The sequence below is a fragment of the Rhopalosiphum padi genome, chromosome 1 (genome assembly GCF_020882245.1).
Source record: "Rhopalosiphum padi isolate XX-2018 chromosome 1, ASM2088224v1, whole genome shotgun sequence".
Classification (NCBI taxonomy): Eukaryota; Metazoa; Arthropoda; class Insecta; order Hemiptera; family Aphididae; genus Rhopalosiphum; species Rhopalosiphum padi.
The window spans coordinates 4,237,336-4,256,610 of record NC_083597.1 but is presented as its reverse complement, the minus strand read 5'-3'; the positions used below and the strand labels follow the sequence as shown (position 1 = coordinate 4,256,610).

The following is a 19,275-nucleotide window of genomic DNA, read 5'->3' as shown; positions in this document are numbered from 1 at the left end:
ATCTTAGGGAGCATACACACAGTACCCACATATATGCAAATTATAATAGCCCTCCAAATTTAAAACTCAAATTGCGCCTATATGTTCCTAATGTCTAAATACTTTGAAAAAGTGTTTATGTTATAATTCAAAATTCAAATATGAATAAATGTACACAAATTGTTCATCAAATATTTATTTATTATCATTCTTTAGATAGGATATAAATTTCAAAATATTTTGACTTTTTTATAAGTATAGGTAAACATTTTAAATTATTCATTTTTTTGTTAGATTTATGTATAATTAAAAATGTGTTTGTGGGTCAAAAAAATTTATCATAAGGTGCTGTTGCAGAGTATTGCAAGTTACTCATCCCCTACTTATATGACCATGTGTACCTACTGTACCTACTCTTCAATTTTTTTTTCTGTCTAACACTGATGGATGTTCAGCGGTTTTGCTAGTATTGGTAGCGGTATAGAGTTGCATTCCGGTTGGTTATGCTCAGTTGTTGGTACTTACCATTATCCCGGGTTTCAGTGGTTCGTCTGAGTCTTGTGGCTGGTGACAGAGGTTTCCTTGGTGTAATCTAAGGGTTGACTCCACATAATCAATTGCGATGACAACTCCCTTTATGGTTGATCGGTGAAATTTTCTGGAGTTAGTACTGTTGTAGCAGGGAGTGCTACAGAGTGCATCACACATTGGCATAGTATCGTCGAAGTATTTTGAATTGCTTTAGCCAGAACGGACGTAATGACGTGATGTCAACCGAGATATAGTTGTTGCGCAGGACATCAAGAGGTTTTCAGGCTTAGGTGCAGAGTGTCCATTGAAACAAAATAAGAAAATCGTTCATGAGTAGTATCATTATTTTACGCGTAAATAAATATCTAAAATTTAAACTTCAGACATCAAAATTATAAATGGAAAGATGCTTAACTTTTTTTATTCAATCCCATTAATAAAAAATTAAGAAGAACCCTGTATATAATTTATAAGTTTCTTGACAAAGTAAATATTTTTTGTGAAAAAATAATAAAAAATTTCAGATAAGTATCTATAAATAGGTATTTAAATATTTTGAAAATTATACCATACACAGAAAAAATGCGTAAATATTAAAAAAAATGCCCACGATAGTGTAAGTATAACTTATTAGTTTTTAAACAAAGATAAGTAAGTATGCTGGTTTTATAGTACCTATATTAAAATTAGTCTAAATAAAATTGATTAAAATATTATACTTAACAATCAAAAATACATACATGAATCTTATAATAGATAAAAAATATAATTGTCTTAGTAAAATTATCCAATACTACTGTAGAATTTTTAATTTAGTATGACGTACTGACTACTTAAACTTTGTTTATGACTTGATGGCTGATTTAACTATGCAAGATACGAGTGAAAGCGTTTAATAACTTTGAACTACTTCAGTTTGAATGATTTGATTGCAAACGGACGTCGTGTATGGGTAAAATCTATGGCAGTTAGGTACTCAAAAATAAACTTAATAAATGTAGGTACAATTTAGATAGACCCGATAGGTGGTCGACAAATAGGCTCAAAGGGCGTCTAGATAATTAGAATAGGTAAACATTTTCAAGGTCCAGGAAAAAAATATTGTTTTATACATTCTAAACGTACTTGTAGATCAAATGTCAATTATAAGCAAAATATTTATCTTATTATTTTGAAGTATTGCATAGGCAAATAAGGTATAAAATTTTTTTTTAAGATAAAATATATATAATAATTACATCATTTTTAAAGTTAAATATTTTTGGAATTCCAATTATTCACCATCCGTGCCCCGTGGTCCACCATGATCCCTGATTTTGATCATATTATTTATTGAGTATGACTGTATAAGAAAGTATAAATTTCTTTTATAAAACATATAGCATAATAATAATCAATAGGTATAATATTATGTTATTATATATTTGATTTATAGAGATACAAACGTCAATAATTCAATATTTAACATACAATTAAAATACAAAAACAATAATGATAACAGTAGGCTTAACATTTACCTAATTAAACTTTTGATAAATACAATTTTTAAGATCAACAGTATAAGAGTAAACAATAAATAATACAATGTATTCTATAGTTTAAAATTAAAAGTATAATAGGCATTATATAACTTAAACATTAAATGTTAATAGTTTCAAAAGAAATCCTTTGGGTATGGAAATGTACACTTAAAAAAAATTAAATGTGTAATAATTCCTATATAGTCAATTATAGTATATAAATCACATAAACATTAAGCAAACATAGGATGAGAAGTAAAGTAAGTCTTTAGTAAGAATTATACATAATATAAGTAACATTTGGTTTTTAAAATCTTTAAAAATTTGTTTAAAACAACAACCCTAGAAAGAGCACATAGTATAATTATTAACAATAAATTATGGCAGTATCCAGTGAATGTCAATTTGTAATAATTAACACAGTATTATATTCCATAGTTAATAAATTGAATTAGTCTAATTTTAACATTGAATAACTTATACCTTACATTACATTTAGTAGTAATATTAGTAATTCATGTTATGATAATACATGGGTCAGAAGCAATAAACAATTTGTGTACCTACACATTGGCTATTATTTAATAAATTACAATGTAAATGTTTTATTTATTAGGAATTTGTAGGTCTGTTCTAGTTAATGCATAATTAGGTATACAATATTTATAACACACGCCTATAATAAAGTGTAGATAGATTATATTATTTAAGTATGATATATTATAATATAATACAATTTAATTTAATTTTAGTGTATATATGCATATTGAACTACTAGTTTTTACTCTTAAGACTTATTAAATGTTATTATAAACTCACAGTTTATGCAGTACAATAATGTTCAAGAATTTGATGTTTAAGCTCAGATAAAGATGGTGTAATAAATCACAGTTATCATTTTTTTATTTTTTTCATATCGCAACATTTTGGCAGTGAATAACAATTAAAATATCATATCAAGTAATATTAATTATTAATATACTTCAATGAATTATTTTATAAATTGTTTTTTTCTTATTAAGACCCTGGCTTTTTATTAAGTTGCAAAATTAATGTATGAACACACACTGGTGCTAGTGTATTAAAAATGGAATGTTATTGCTTATTTATTTTGAACATATTATTTATTGCTTCTTAAAAACATGAAAACATTGATTTTAATATTTTAGAATCACAGCTATTAAACTAGAATAAAAACGTTTTGTTTAGATATTAAAAAGTTGTAGAAAGTAAGTCGTAGCAAGCCAGCATACAAGTCAATTAAATGTAAAATATAAAAACTAAGGATAGGAACAATATTATTATTTGGTTATTATTAATCTAAACTAGACGGAGGAGTGTAGGAGAAACCAGCAAACACATTATCTATGTCGTGTTTACTAGTAGAAAGTTTTTCATCGCAAAATGATGACATGGATGAACTGACAGATTCTTTTGTAAATTGTGGATCAATATATTGCAAATCACATGTTCCATTCTATATAACAAAAATCACCAATATTTAATGAATTAACTTGCTTAATTATAAAGTTATAACACTTATAACTAAATTAACTAATTGTTATTTAATTATGTTTATTACATAAATAAATCAATATTAAAACAATTATTTTATGCTAAACTAAATTTACCAGTTGTGGTTGAAAAGGAGGTGTAATACGTTTATTCAATAAATCATCCCAATTGATCGATTTAAAAAATGAATGTTTTTTAACCTCATTGAAATCTTGAACATTGCTACCAATTCTTTTATTGCTCTCTTTTTCCAATAACTAAAAATAGGTATTTGTTTCAAAACATAATTTTAATAATTTTATTTTTCCATCTTAGGTATATTTTCAAACCTTGTGCAATAAATTTTTACATTGTGATGAAACAGGTCCTTTTATTTTTAATCTACTATGTAAGACTAAATTATACATTTCTTGCACATTTAAACTGTAAAACGGTGGGAGTCCAAATAACATTTCATATAGTACTGCACCAAGACACCACCAGTCAACTGATCTGCCATATGCCTAATAATAAATATTAAATATGTTAAGTTATTTTTTTTATTTTAATACTTTTTAATATTACTTCTTTCCTGATTATTTCAGGAGCGAGATATTCAGGAGTTCCACAAAATGTATTTGTAGTTTCAGTTCCAATGAGACCTTCCTTACAAAATCCAAAATCAGTAAGAACCAAATGTCCTTCTTGGTCAAGTAAGAGGTTTTCTGGTTTGAGATCTCTATAAATAATACCATTAGAGTGGAGATAACCCAGAGCAGATGCTATTTCAGCTGTATAAAATTTAGCTCGGGTTTCTGAGAATCTGACTTCTTTTTGTAAGTGATAAAATAACTAAAAAATTAAAAGTAAAATTAAATTAGATTAATACAATAATGGAAGCATTCATTTACCTCTCCACCATTTACAAAGTCAAGTACAAAGTAAAGTTTATCTTTAGTTTGAAAGCTGTAGTGAAGGCCAACAAGAAATGGATGATTTATATTTTTAAGCAAAACATTGCGTTCACACATGATATGTTTGACTTCATTTCTTGCAAGTATGTGCTTTTTATCCAAAACTTTAACAGCGAAATGAATAGATTCAGTTTTGTGTTCAGCCAAGTAAACTTTACCAAAACTGCCTTTTCCAATAATGCGTAGAAATACAAAATCTGATGGTTTAGCACTAGAATTTAACATAAAACAAATTAATTAAACTTTTAACATAAATAATTTATAAATATATTTTAATATGTATTTATTTTTTAAAGCTTATTCAAGTCCTATTAGATCCACAACTGCTTTTACAATGACTTTCTTGTTACTTTATGATGCCAATTCCTCTCTGTTCGACACATCCAAGGTTTTTAGGGTTTATTGGACTTGATCCTCCTGATTTCCCACCATTTACTAGGCCTTCACTTTGGTTGTGTTTTATTTTGTCTCTGTTTCATAATTGTCCATTTGAATAAATTATTCATATGTTCACCAAACATCCCTGACTTATTTCCAACTTTGACTATTTAGTATGCCCACTATATATTTATTTAATACAACTATAATGTTTTCAAGTATAAAACACTTATTTTAAAATCATTTTTTTCAATTGAGACCAAGTCTTATTAAAATCTCTTGGATAGATATTAAGTCGTTGTCTTGTTTAATTTACATATACATATATTAACTAAGTTAAAAACTATTTTTTTCACGTTAAGTACTTAAATACTAATATTTTGTATAATATCTAATTCAGTAAATTACACATGTTGGTAGATGTATAATTAATATACAATATTACTATTATAAATTTGAACATAATATTGACTGTATTGAACAATCATAACAAAATTAATAAAAAAAAATTTATTTTAATGTTATATAATGGATTTCTTTGTTATTTTATTATTGGCGATTGTGCGTTATGAGCAACGAGGTAACCGTCTATGGTCGGCGAGAGTAATCAGCTCCTCCAATTACTCTCGCCGACCACAGACGGTTACCTCGTTGCTCATAACGAGAAATAGCTAATATATTTTCAATAGATTTATTGCATATGAGTATATTATAATAATTGTATTACTTACGATGGTCTTTCTGAAGGTCCTAAATTTATGGTACCAGAGCATTTAAAAAGGTTTGGTCTATCTGGTTCCTTAATTTTAGTATCCAAATTAAAAAACGTGCGGACTTCACTTCTATAAAATTAAAACAAATGTTTAGTATTATTAATTACAAAAAAAAAACATCATTATAGTATAGTAGGTACATTTTTCTATGAGGTGCATCTGTCTTAACCATATCATTAAGTAGATGTCACTGATGTCAGCACACTGTTTATTTACTTTATTGGACACATAAGCAACATAGACAAAACGCATACACACAAATTTTTTTTTTTTTAATAATCTTAAAGTATGCATTTAGTAAATGATACAGAACAATATTTTTTGGGTATAACATATTAGGAGTAGTATTGTGCAAACATAGCCTCCTCTGCTGTCGGTTAAATATGAAAAATAAAAAAAGTTATAACATATTGATTTGTCAAAATATTGTGTTAAAACAATTTAATATCAGTTTAAATTTACAACAATTTTATTTTTATTTTTAAATCAAAGTTTAATAGTAGAATATAAAACTATATTTCAAACTATCAAATATTATAAATATTATCCTCTATATAATTTTATAATAGATATTTTTACTATAAGATTATTAAAATTATAAAAACTGTATATGTGAATGATCAAATATTTATCTATGTTGTAAAAGTGTCCAAGAGAAAAACAAATATTGCGCTGACATTCTTTTAAAAAAGATCAATTATTAATTTATTTTGTAGAAAATGCAGTGGTTTGCCAGGAGCGCGACCAAACCTCAATACAGTCCTAGATAATATTTTACCTTTAAGTTTGATAATACGTAAATTAACTTTAATATTAAAGTTAACAACATAAAATATGTTCTGCTGAACACAAATTTGCTATGATGTACGTTAGTAAGACAGAGACAAAACAAGCGAGTATAATGTCCTCTTAAATATAAAATATATTCAAATAATTGAAAATAAAATATAAAAACGTTTTATAAGCTAGATAGTACCATTAGTATCTAATATTTATTCAAGCCTAAGATAATAACTTTGATCATACTAAATATATATTATGTGTTTTATATGATGAAAAAGTTTCAAAATGTATAAGTAATTCTTATTAAAAAATATACATAATTATACTCTATGTAAAAACTAAAATGTTTATTTACTATTTAATATTTTTTTAAACTTTTTATTATATATAATTATTAATTAATATTTAAAGTTAATCATTAATTAGTATTATACACTTTTTTATTTTTTCAATTTTTACAAGGTTATTGAGTGAATATAACTGCACCATTTCACATAGATGAATACCACTAATGTTTAGTATAAACATGCATTATTTATTATGAAAGTGTATAGTGTATTTAATAACTTCAAATTATAATAATAGAAGAGCACATGAAAAAATTTTCTAATTCAGTCATTATTGTAAATTCTTTGTTTACCTCTTTTTAGCTTTTAAATATAATTTTATAATAAAATACTATGTAATAATTAGTTAAGCTTACATGCTTAGTAAATTGTTTTGATGCATTAAATGATGTACAAATTGATCAAGACCTTCCCGACGAGAGGCAATGAATGAGGGATCCATGTTGTTACAAAACAATTTCTTACCTGGTATTTTTAAGTTTGAATCTGGCACCTAAAAAATAAAAAATATGAATCAATAAATCAACCAAAATTAAAAATCAAAAATTTAACTTTACCTGTTTCTTTAGTAGTTCATTAAGTTTGTAGAATTCATTATAACGTCTAAAAACATGCCAAGATTCATTGCGTGACCAAATTACAACTTTATACACCTAAAAATACAGAATTTAATTTTTCAATACTAAATACTATACACTATAATAACAATTTGTTATTTTTTTTTTTAAAGAAATTAATGTAGGTACTGTGAATTTCTTATCTTCCTGCCAAATCTCTGCCTGTGACACCATGGCAGCAGTTTTATCTTCATCCCTGTCCGTAGACAATTTAGAACAGTTTTCACACGTATCTAGTTCTACTTGTATGCTGGGCTTATTTTCCATGATGTCAACACATAACCTGGAATGACTGCCAATGGTAGAATATCCACTCCGGCCTTTAAGATGGCTAAAAAAACAAAACCATTTTAGACACATCATACATTTAGTCATTTCAACTAGTTTGCAAAATGACCCAGTGACCTAATAATGAACATTGGATCTAATTTTGTCACAAGATTAAATAATAATAATCTCTTGAGGGAAATTTATTACCTCACCACGACAAGTCCACTGGCATTCTACTTCCCACTACTGTCACATAATTGTTGATTGTTTTCTATAGCTAATAAAATAAATAAATCTGTGGAGTGTGGACACCGAACTTTCCATTTTTAGAACGGCACAGCTTATCACGTTGATGACAGAGGAACAGCGCATGCGCTCAAAAAGTTGTACGGTGATAATCGGAGTACTTTGTTGTAAACACGGTTGTAAATATATTTTTTTGTTATTATTTTTTGTCATGGTTATTAATTGTATATTATTTTTTGTTTATGTCGTCGATGTGTTATCACTTATCAGTATATTATGTTTATAAATTCTTACTTTGTTTACATTATACGTAGAATGTAGATAAGAAATATAATAAATAATAATGAAATTTTAATTGTTATTCAGTACCTATTTCATTTATTATTGTTCAATTGTTGACGTTGTTGTACGACTCAATAACTTGTTTAATTGTTTACCAATTGGTGCCTGGTGGTTAACCATTTCTTTGCTGACGTTTATTAATTTTTTACGTGTGAATTTCTAAATAAACAAATATTACAAAACTAAACATCAAGTTTCGAAATGGCTCAACCTCAAAGTGGAATGCCTCCTCCTACATTCTTGTTGGAAATGTTTCAGAAGTAAAATACCACCATTTTATACTTTTATTAAGTTGTTTATGTAAATATTTCCTTATTTTAAAGATTAGATAAAGACCAAAGTGGTTCCATCACAGCTAATGAATTACAGAGTGCACTATCCAATGGCACGTGGACACCTTTTAACCCAGAGACGGTTCGCTTGATGTTGAGTGAGTCAATAAATGTTTGATATATAAAATTTAACTCACTTAATATCTACAGTACAATTATAATGATAATTTATGGGTAACAGCTTTAATTAATATAATAATTTTTCAAAAAACATAAAAACTTGCAAGGAAAATTAATTCATGATACCATTGAGGCAATGAATAATTATTAGTTATTACTGATTATGTGGCATCTATCATTTGTCCTTTGAGTTAAATTGTATCCTAACAAATAGTAGAACCCATTTTAGGCAATATAAATACAAAATTCAGTTAACTTAATCACATATGGACAGTAAGTTTTAAGATGGTATAAATCAATGTCTTAGATGAGCACTTGTACAATTTTCTACAAGATTTGTCAAATATTAAGAAAACAATTGTGAACAGTAAATGCTGAATGTGTCTTAATCCAAGAAATTTTCCTGCTTAGCATCCTTAAAAGCTATTGCATTACCACCAATATCATCAATGCATTAACATAACCTTTATAAACCAGTGCTCGAATTGGAAAAAAAATTGAGGATGGACACTGGTTTTAGTTCGGTAAACACCGTTCCATAGCAAATAAATTGTAAAGTAACCCGTTGTAAACTTCGTCCCCCACAACCCCTGTATATATAGTAAGGTGCTATAAAGCTAGTATTTTTCCTCGCTTAATTAAATGAAGGGGGACGCTGAAATCTATGAAAAAATGAAAGCGTGCTCTGTCCGCCTGCGTCCCCCCCCCAATTCGAGCACTGTTACAAACCAATAAGACAAGATTGTGAAAACTTGGTTCACTTTATATATTATGTATAGTATGTATTGTATACATTAATCAACTAGTCTCATGATTCTAAAGGTGCATTTAATCATAAAAATTATTATACCAATAAATCAAATCATATTGCATATGTATTATATTTATGAATATTTATTTTATAATTTATAGACATGTTTGACAAGTCAAATAAAGGTACCATATCATTTGAAGATTTTGGTGCATTATGGAAGTATATTGTAGATTGGCAAAATTGCTTCCGTTCTTTTGATAAAGATAATTCAGGGAACATAGACAGAAATGAACTTCGAGCTGCATTACAAACTTTTGGATATAATTTAAATGATGCTACTGTTGCCACAATGTTGCAAAAGTTTGATAGACTTGGTAAAGGAACTGTACTATTTGATGATTTCATACAATGTTGCATCATGCTTAATGTAAGTAATGTATAATAAGTAAATATATAATATAAATATAATGGGTGGGGCAAGTGCCCTCCCCTTACATTTTAAACTAAATTTTTTTTCTTACACCTTATAAATTGAATTTTAATGATTTTAAAATTGACTATGCCACTGCCCCCCCCCCTCTGATTGTAATTCTAGCTACGCCCATGTAAATATAGTTAAATTGTTGCTTTTAAGCCTGTATTAGACTGGCAAGTTACCGAGAAAATTTCGGTGAGCTGCCCAAAATATGGGTCAGTTTTATTTGTCTGGTTGTGATTTTATCTTTTTATGATAATTGATAATAATAAAATAGTATAAACATTAATAGAAAATATAATTGAATTAAATTAAATCGTACAGTATTTGTAGCAATAATCAAATGTTAGAAATCCTAGGAGGCCTTGTCTACCCGGCGCGGGTTGCTTCAATTATTTCAGAAATCAGTAATTATCAATTATAAAAAAATTCCTAACTATAACACATATAAAATACAAAACATCTATTTAGAAATTTCATATTATTTTACCTAGGTTTGACATTTAATAATGTCCACAAGACATCTTGAAAATTTGATTATAAAATTTAGCTTATATATTTTAACACTATATTTTGAACCACACACTAGACCTACATAGACATTACACATAAAACATTGGTATATCTTTGCTCTTTTGATAAATATAAATATATTTCATAATTCATCAAAATCTATTTAATTATTAATTTTAGTTATAACACAAATTGATAGAAATTATAATTAACTAAAAAAATTAATTTAATGTGTATACTTCATTTTAATGTTTCAGAATCTAACTACAGCTTTCCGCCAATTTGATACTGATCAAGATGGAGTAGTCACATTACATTACGAACAATTTGTTGGGCTAGTATTTAGTATCAAATAAAAGAAGGGCTAATCATTTGAATATTTCTTACAAATTTTATTTTTACTATTGTGAATATATATTTTTTTTTTAATTGAAAATATATTTGCACCACATAAACAATATTTTATATACAACTTAATTATACAAAAAAGGGATTTTTATTTTTATAAGGTATACATAATATAATACAATTGATCTAAAACTGAGTTTACTATTAAAATGAATTAGTAAACAATTTCATAAATGTTGCGTTATTATAAATGAACTTATTAAACAATAAAAAGATAAAAATGTAATAAATATATTATGTTATATTTATTATGTTAAGCTTTAAACTTATTAACTATAAATACAATTATAAAAATGATTAGTTTACATTACTGATGTTGAAATTCCACTCAATCTTTTAATATCAGCAATCAATTTTGTAGAAGCTACTTTATAATCAATTGGTTTTATATTGACTAAAGATACTTTTAACCTAGTCTCATTATTGTACGTCTCCATTTTTGCTCTAGCTCTAGTTTCAAATAATTTAAACATTTGTCTTTGAAAAACATCACTATATTCTTCCTTAGACTCTTCCAACAACCTTCCTAATTCTGCACTAGTAGTGCCCAAGAGGTTTTCAGCTGTTTCTTGGAACATAGTTACCCACTGGTTTCCAGTTGAGTCACTTAATTGTGCTGAAAGCATCAATCTATACTTGAAATTTTCAGTTTCATCATTACATTTTTCACAACGATATGTTCCATCATTACGATCAATAACTTTTTTTTGACAATCTGGTTTTGGGCATGCTTTATACAGGGCAGATTCAGATTTCACAAAAATCAAATGCGAGTACATATTATAATAATCAGCTTTATCTCCACTACCAAGTTGAGCAAGTTGTGCTCCTTTAATAGTAAGAAACTGAGAATTTGCTCCAGCATCAGAACGAGTGGAAATACTGTTAAATTCTGCATTTGAAGGAAGTGAATCATACCAACCTCTTAAGCGATGTGCTTCTTCTATGTCAGGATTTATTTGCATTACAGTTGATCCTGAAAGTGACAATGATTTGCTACCCATGAATTCTCTGATTCTGCTTCCTTTTATAGCAATAACAGGTTGCAATGATCCATCAAAATCTTCTGCCTGAGTATCCCATAATGTGATAGTCACTGAACTTAAAGACTGGTCAACAATAGTCACATCTCTTTTTTTTAATTCTTTTCTTGTAGTCTTTGACATTAACTTGGTCAATTCTCCAGCAGTTTGACAAACTCCTATGACATCTACTATACCATCAACATCAACATCTTTAACTTGGCTCAATTGAACAAAATTAAATTTTAGAGCAGGCATTTGAGAATCATCAAAGTCATGACATGGAAATATTTGTGTTTCACTAGAAAGTGTAAGTTCATAATCATTATTTAAATTTGAAAACTTTTTATTTGCTGTTTTAATTGCCCCGCGAGTTATGAAGTATACTTTATTTACTTCAACCATATCAAAAAATTTGTCACATTCGCTGTTAAAGGCAGTTGCACGTATCTCACCACTTTCATCAAGTAGATCCATGCTAAAAAGTTTGCCTTCACCTCTTTGATTGCTCCAAGTACGAATTGAGCCCTTGTTTATAACTCTAGCTCTGATTGTCCATTTATTTTGATATGGGCTTAGAGAATTAATAGGATGAATATTGCTAACATCAATATCTCTTTGAAGACCATTATCTATAACACTTGCTTGAACAGAATGTGGTTTTGGCAAAGAATTAGACTGGGGTGTAGAGTCTGAAGCAGAAATACCATTATCAACTACTTGACCAGAATTATCAATTATTGGTTTAGGATCACCAATTTTTGAACCCACAAGATCACCAGGTACCATAACAGCCAAATCTATAAGGATCATGACTTGTTTACTTCCTTTTGAACGGTCAGTTAAATTACTGATTATATGACGTTTTATCTGTAGGATCGAAAATTCATTAAGCTCTCCGGAAGTAACCATACCATTTAACTGAGTAGCCAACATAGCAAAAGAATTTAAATTATGACCGTCAGAAATAAGTAAGCGATATCTTTCATTCGCTCCAGCAGCAGTAATTTTCCTTACACCGAGAACTTGCATGACTGGATCTTTAACATCTTCATTGTTCATAATGGACTTTAATGCGCCTTTTGTTAACATTTTTTCGTACTCCATTTTTTCTATGAATGATAACCTGAATGAACATAACAATGAAATAACTATGAATAATTTTAAAAGCAACTAATATTTAAACAAGATATTTTGAAATATTTCATTATGTATTTATCAAAATAAAAAATAAGGCTACTAAATGTTGATGTCAATATATTGCAACGAAAATAGGTAAGTTCTTATTAATAAAAATAAATTATTAAAACACATCGCCTAAATTCAGTTGAAAATAAAATAAATTTAAATTAATGTATTTCAGCTAAGAATAAACCTCAAAATTTAATGCAGTGAAAAAATATTTGTCGAGTTCTTTACAATGTTATTAATAATAAATGATAACTAACCGTGAATACCTAATGAGGGTTAAATTATTCCTTGCTAGAATAGCTTATTGATAATTCTTAGAAAAATTATAAGAAAGGTACATTAATATTTATAACACTAATTCATCATTATTTTTTAAACAATTCAGTCATAGTTAAAATCAAACAAAATCTACTATCAATATTATTGAATTGTAAGAATTATAACATATAAATCAACACATCTACACGGGTATACATATTGTATAGTTTTAAATAAGCAAAAAAATGTATTTCGTCTGAATACTATGAATATTGATGATTCATGATCCACAATGGGATTAAACTAAGCGCAAACGGAATGGTCATGGACTCGTGGTATAATTGTCAAAAATATAAATAATCAATGAATATGTATTTTTATTTATAATTAACTATTATAGTGGAATTACAGAATCAGATACAAAGGAAAATGAAATGGGTAATTGGACATGATCGTCGTCCACGCCGGCAGGATGATTGAACATTATTTGAACTTAACATACGAAATAAAGTATTATAAATTAACTTATATACAATGCCTTACCTTCAAATCAAATCAAATTTATTAAAGTCGAGTAATTGACACAATACACGGTGACTAGATCAGTAGATTCTGGTGATTCTACAAATAATTTAAGTAATAAAATGTATTAATATTTAATATACTATCACTCACATTTTACAATTACACCAGTTATACTTATACTTATACACTAGCCTGCTGTAGTAGTAAACAGAATTGTAGTGGTTACAAAGAATAGGTACACAAGTATAGGCGGGAAATGAGCTGATAGGAGAACCGATCTAAACTCAAAGACATTGTACAATTGGCCATTTTTTCCCGCCTTATTAAATTTCACTCGGACGTAGTTACGCGGCTGTGCCGGTTAAGACCTAAGTTAGGAAAATATATTTTTTAATTTATTGTGTACAGTGTACACCGCGTAATACATAGTTAAATACACATAAGTGATGGGTGATGAGTTAAACGATATAACCGTACGCTCGTATTATTACCGTTATCGTGCCTATGCTCGTAATGCTATTTACTATTTTAAACTCGAATGTTTTGTTAATTTTTTATTATTATTATTAAATTATTTACAATCTATACAGTTAAGAATATAATAATTAAATCTGATCATTAATTAGGTAAACTGGCGGTTACTAGTTAGCATTGTTAGCACTTACACTAATGTCTAAACTCATCTAAAGCATTTTTAGGTCTCAATGGAAATTTGTATTAGTGAATTACCAAGAAAATGACGTTATTACTTGTTAGTCGTAAGTAGATGGATTTATAAGCCAGAAGCGTTTTAGTATTAGAGGGCTTCGTAGAACTAATGACTTAATTACCTAATAAGTAACGAGTTAATTTCTATCAAATTCAAGTTACGTTTATTTATAAATAATAAAATATATGATAAGATTATTATTGATAATGTTTTTTTGCATAACAAAGTGAATATATTATCCACCTTGTTGCATAATATTATTATACTATAATATAAAATTAAAAATGTAATTAAATTAAATTTTTATTAGCCAGAATTGTACAATAGTTTAATTGTTCAATACAAATTATTATTTTAATAAAATACGTGGTAGGTACACATTTAAACCCTTTAATCGTTGAATTTACGTCTATAACGATAACTCACTTCATGGAAATCCCCTTCATCAATTCAACAGAATACAAATACATTTTAAATATTCTTTTGATAAAAAGAAAAATATATTTTGAACATTCTATAATCTATATAATATTATAATATATTGATATGTTTACCTATTTTAGCTGTAATTTTTATCGAAATAATAAAAAAATTTCCCAAATACAAATTTTTATTATTCAATGTATAAATTAATTACTTAAATGTTTTGTAAATATTGTACAAACCCATTAAACCCAATATAATAATATACACATTATTTTCTAATTAAATAATATGTTTATATAAATAATAAAATTAATATAATTTTAATAATTGTAGCTAAGTGATATTTAACTCAGTATTCGAATTTTTGATACACGTAAGTTATTCATAAATCATAATAATAATAAATAATTAACATGCGAGAATTGATGATGAATGATGATATACCTACTACTTACTAGCTATAACGTTAAGTGTCGTAAAATAATTTTGATACGATAAATAATTGACATAACATCACGCTTTAAATAGTTTACACCAGTTCCGTAACCAGGGAGGCTTCCGGGCTCAAGCCCCTCTCTAAATGTCAGACGACAATAATTTTATTAATTTAATTGACGCAGCCCCGAACACGAAGAATAGCTAAAAAAAACTGTTTGTAGTGATAAAGCAACGATGCTCTTATTACACTTACTTGATCTTGATTTGATAATATGTATAATTATATATATTATATTGTCAAAAATAAAGTGCAAACTTAATGAGTTGTCAAAATTAGCCATTAAAAATTAAGCCCCCCCCCCCAAAAAAAAAAAAAAAAATCCTGACTTGCTTATTACTTTTTTATCTTGTCAAATTAATAGCTTCCATTCTTATATATAAGTGTGTTTTGTGATATCTTTGTTCAAAATATTAAAATATTATTATATTTATATAATATTAGGTAGGGTATAGGTAGGGTAGTATTTGCATATTTTACCATTTTTAATTATATAAATGCATATTTTGTGTTTTTTTTCGTAATATGTTATACATATGCGCATATTTAACGGTTTTCGATGCATGATACTAAAAAATACTGTAATTTTATATTTTATTAACTGAATCTAATCTCAGTTAAGGACTTAAGGTTATTTGTATTTTTTATATTGATTATAAACAAAAAAATTATCTGCATTTATTTATTATTCAGAAAATGAGAATTCAATATACACGGTTATATACGAAATAAATAGTTTAAGATACCTACGTCCTATAATTAATATAATTTTTAATAACCTTTGTTGTTTGACAAAAATATGTTCAACACTACTGAGGGTTGTTTTGTCTTTCACACCAATGGGAAGTGGCATTTTCTGAGTATAGAGTTTAAAGATTTTTATTTGACAAATAAATTTAAATAAAAAAGTTTAATACCGCACTAACTGCAGTGTTTATATGTGGTTATACCGTTACACATTTGTATTCATATAAAACCTTAAACCAGATAAAGTGACACAAAATATAAAATACTATATCATAATATTAATAATTATCTTATAAAATTATAAAACATAATAAAAAAAAATAAAAGGTATTTTTTACTTAACTAAAAAAAACAACCAGTTTATGCATATTTAAGTTTTTATATAAACAATTTCGCCAAAGGTTATTACAAAAAAACCATTATTACGAGAAAATGCAATAATATTATATATTATATTTTTTTTATGTAGGTAACTATAACTTAATTAATTATAATATGATATATTTTAGATTTAAAAATGTGCACGAAATAATTAAAATTTTAGCTTATGATAAAAATGGGGGAAAATAGACAATCGCGCTCTGCTGTACAGTGTAGGTATAGTTTGAAATACATTAAAATTAATCGCACGATTACGATATACAAAAAAAAAAAATAAAACGAATAACTATTGGACTGTGGTGTACTTGTACCTCAATTGCCTATCCGACACGCCCTGTGAAGATAAATGTATACCTATTTGAAACATTTGAAACTTGTATAGCCGTATAGGTATAATATATAAAATTAAAAAATATGTCTACAAGCAAAGCATAGTATACTACATATTATACTTTTCAATAAAATGATACAAATAGATAATTTTGTATAAATGGTTATACGCTTCTTGTACTTTAATAACTTATGAGTTTATATAATCTAAGACCAATGTATAGGTACAATGTACATAGGTATTCAACATCATGAGTACAATATTACAAATATAATAATTGTATGAATCATGATTTTTGTCACTATAAACTAAACTGTCTAAATTATATGTAGATTATGTAAGAATATTCACAACATTCGAGAATAATCATTAATCACCATATAATGGTTATTATTACATATATACCTTTGTCCTTAAGTAATCGTTACCTAGATATTACTATTGTCGTATTGGTAATGGTAAACATAAAATATCATTTGGAACTGCAGAATAAACTAATAGAGTATAATCTATAACCTTATATACATAATGATGTCTTTTTTTGGGTAGATAGTAAAAATGTATAGGTATACCTGGTAAACTGGACATTGACTTATATTAAATTATATGTTTGACGAGTCCAAACTTCCAAATTGTATTTATTATTAAAAATAATACGAAGACACCAAGTTAAAGGAACGATATTGGTATTAAAGTAATGTGTGTTTTTTTTTGTACACAATAAATATCATAGGGATAGGTGTAAATTAAATTTTAAATTTTGGAGGGGAGGGTGAAACAAACACGTGGGGATGCTTTGCACTTCTACTCCACCTTTTTAAAATTTTATTCTGAAAAAATATTTCCAACCTGTTATTTAAAAATAAGTTGAAATAAAATAGATAAAGTCTAATTTTAAAAATAGGTATTAATATTATATTACATAGTTAGTACTTAGTATACATAGTTTCTATCCAGTTACCAGTTTGATATGGATTACGGAATACCAAATTATATTACTTTTATTTTAGTGTTATCTTAGTCCGTGGTTAAATCTGATTATTCTGATTTTATGGTATCCAATTCAAAAATTGTGTTATAGAAGCCATATTCTAAAGTACCTAGTACCTACGTTCTGCTTAAAATTTGACCCATCCATTTAAAATTCAATAAAATCCAAAAAAATATTCTTTCATCTAAAGATTCATCACCGTATAGTTCTCTATTTATATTTTAATAGTTACATAAATAATGACTAGAACGATATTATTATTTATGTAAATGCGTTTAATATTTATATTTTAAATATAAATTATGAAGACATATTTAATTAAATATTACAATTTCAAGTCTTTTGGCGTATAGACTATTATTTTTGAGTCCTCTTAACAGTTGTTTGAGACAATCGCTCTTAATAAAAACAAAATAAAAACAAATAGTACAATTTTCAATAAATTTTCTTAAAATTTATATTAAACTATTAAAAATTTTAAAAAATTACTTCTCCAAAATATCTAGTAAATTATTTTTTTGGACCAGTATGTCTATCCGAAAACGTTAACACAGAATATACAAATATCAATGTAAAATCATTAATCCCTTTTAGAATTAAAAATAATAATTTGATGTAAATTTAATTTAGATAGATATATAAAACAGGTATTGTTTTATTTTTGTTTTTAGAGGGCTCCAATTGTCCAATTATTTTGGTGAGGGGCTAATTCCTTATTGCTCTTGATAGTTTTGTGTAATTTGCGATCTCATCACCAGTTATCAGCTATTTTGTTTGTATGTAATATAGGTACTTATACCTGTTTTTTGAACTTAAAATTTTCCCAAATAACCTATAAATAGGGGAAGTATAGATGGGAGTATGGGAAATTGAACATTTCGGCCCAGTAAGGCTATGACTAAATTGTACGGTAGCTTGACGCAGAAAAATGCAAATAGCAACTTAATTTGTACTTAACAACTTATATGTATCAACGGACAATGTATATAACAAGTAACAACTGCTAAGACACGATACGTGTACGGTACATTTATAACAAAATTGTAAAAATTTGAAGAAGAAATTAGACCGCGGTGATAAATATCCGGCAGTGTCGCCAACCCGACGGCGATAATGCAATTTTCCGCGTGAAAAATCGGACGTCGCACAATAAGTCACCCGAAACCTTAGAAAACAAACGAACGACTCGACGTCCCGCCGGAAAACTCTGAGCTATTCCTAACAAACTCGACGATGCCGATTGAAGGCACCCCCCCGCCGAGGCGCCGAATGCCGGTGTTCCGGTGAGCGAGAACTCAAACTTATAGTCACGTCGACCCCCTAGTGCAGCCCCCCCCCCATG

At 27.3% G+C, this 19,275-nt stretch overlaps 3 protein-coding genes across 3 annotated transcripts; 1 reads left to right on the top strand and 2 right to left on the bottom strand.

The window, feature by feature from the left end:
- Positions 1-1,911: 1,911 nt before the first annotated feature.
- On the bottom strand, positions 1,912-8,109 carry LOC132920738 (serine/threonine-protein kinase Sgk2-like). Its single transcript, XM_060983383.1, has 10 exons — positions 7,874-8,109; positions 7,526-7,727; positions 7,337-7,432; positions 7,136-7,272; positions 5,608-5,718; positions 4,436-4,709; positions 4,110-4,376; positions 3,875-4,048; positions 3,662-3,802; positions 1,912-3,507 (listed from the first exon to the last, which is right to left on the bottom strand). Exons 2-10 carry the CDS (start codon positions 7,661-7,663, stop codon positions 3,346-3,348), a joined length of 1,500 nt encoding a protein of 499 aa, XP_060839366.1. The 5' UTR covers positions 7,664-7,727; positions 7,874-8,109; the 3' UTR covers positions 1,912-3,345.
- Positions 8,110-8,231: 122 nt separating this feature from the next.
- LOC132920746 (programmed cell death protein 6-like) lies at positions 8,232-10,908 on the top strand. Its single transcript, XM_060983395.1, has 4 exons — positions 8,232-8,514; positions 8,578-8,684; positions 9,619-9,887; positions 10,706-10,908. Exons 1-4 carry the CDS (start codon positions 8,456-8,458, stop codon positions 10,802-10,804), a joined length of 534 nt encoding a protein of 177 aa, XP_060839378.1. The 5' UTR covers positions 8,232-8,455; the 3' UTR covers positions 10,805-10,908.
- A 17-nt stretch (positions 10,909-10,925) lies between these two features.
- On the bottom strand, positions 10,926-14,056 carry LOC132920730 (replication protein A 70 kDa DNA-binding subunit). The gene is made up of 2 exons (XM_060983371.1): positions 13,871-14,056; positions 10,926-13,004 (listed from the first exon to the last, which is right to left on the bottom strand). The coding sequence occupies exon 2, from the start codon at positions 12,983-12,985 to the stop codon at positions 11,159-11,161; it is 1,827 nt and encodes a 608-aa protein (XP_060839354.1). The 5' UTR covers positions 12,986-13,004; positions 13,871-14,056; the 3' UTR covers positions 10,926-11,158.
- Between the last annotated feature and the right edge of the window lie 5,219 nt (positions 14,057-19,275).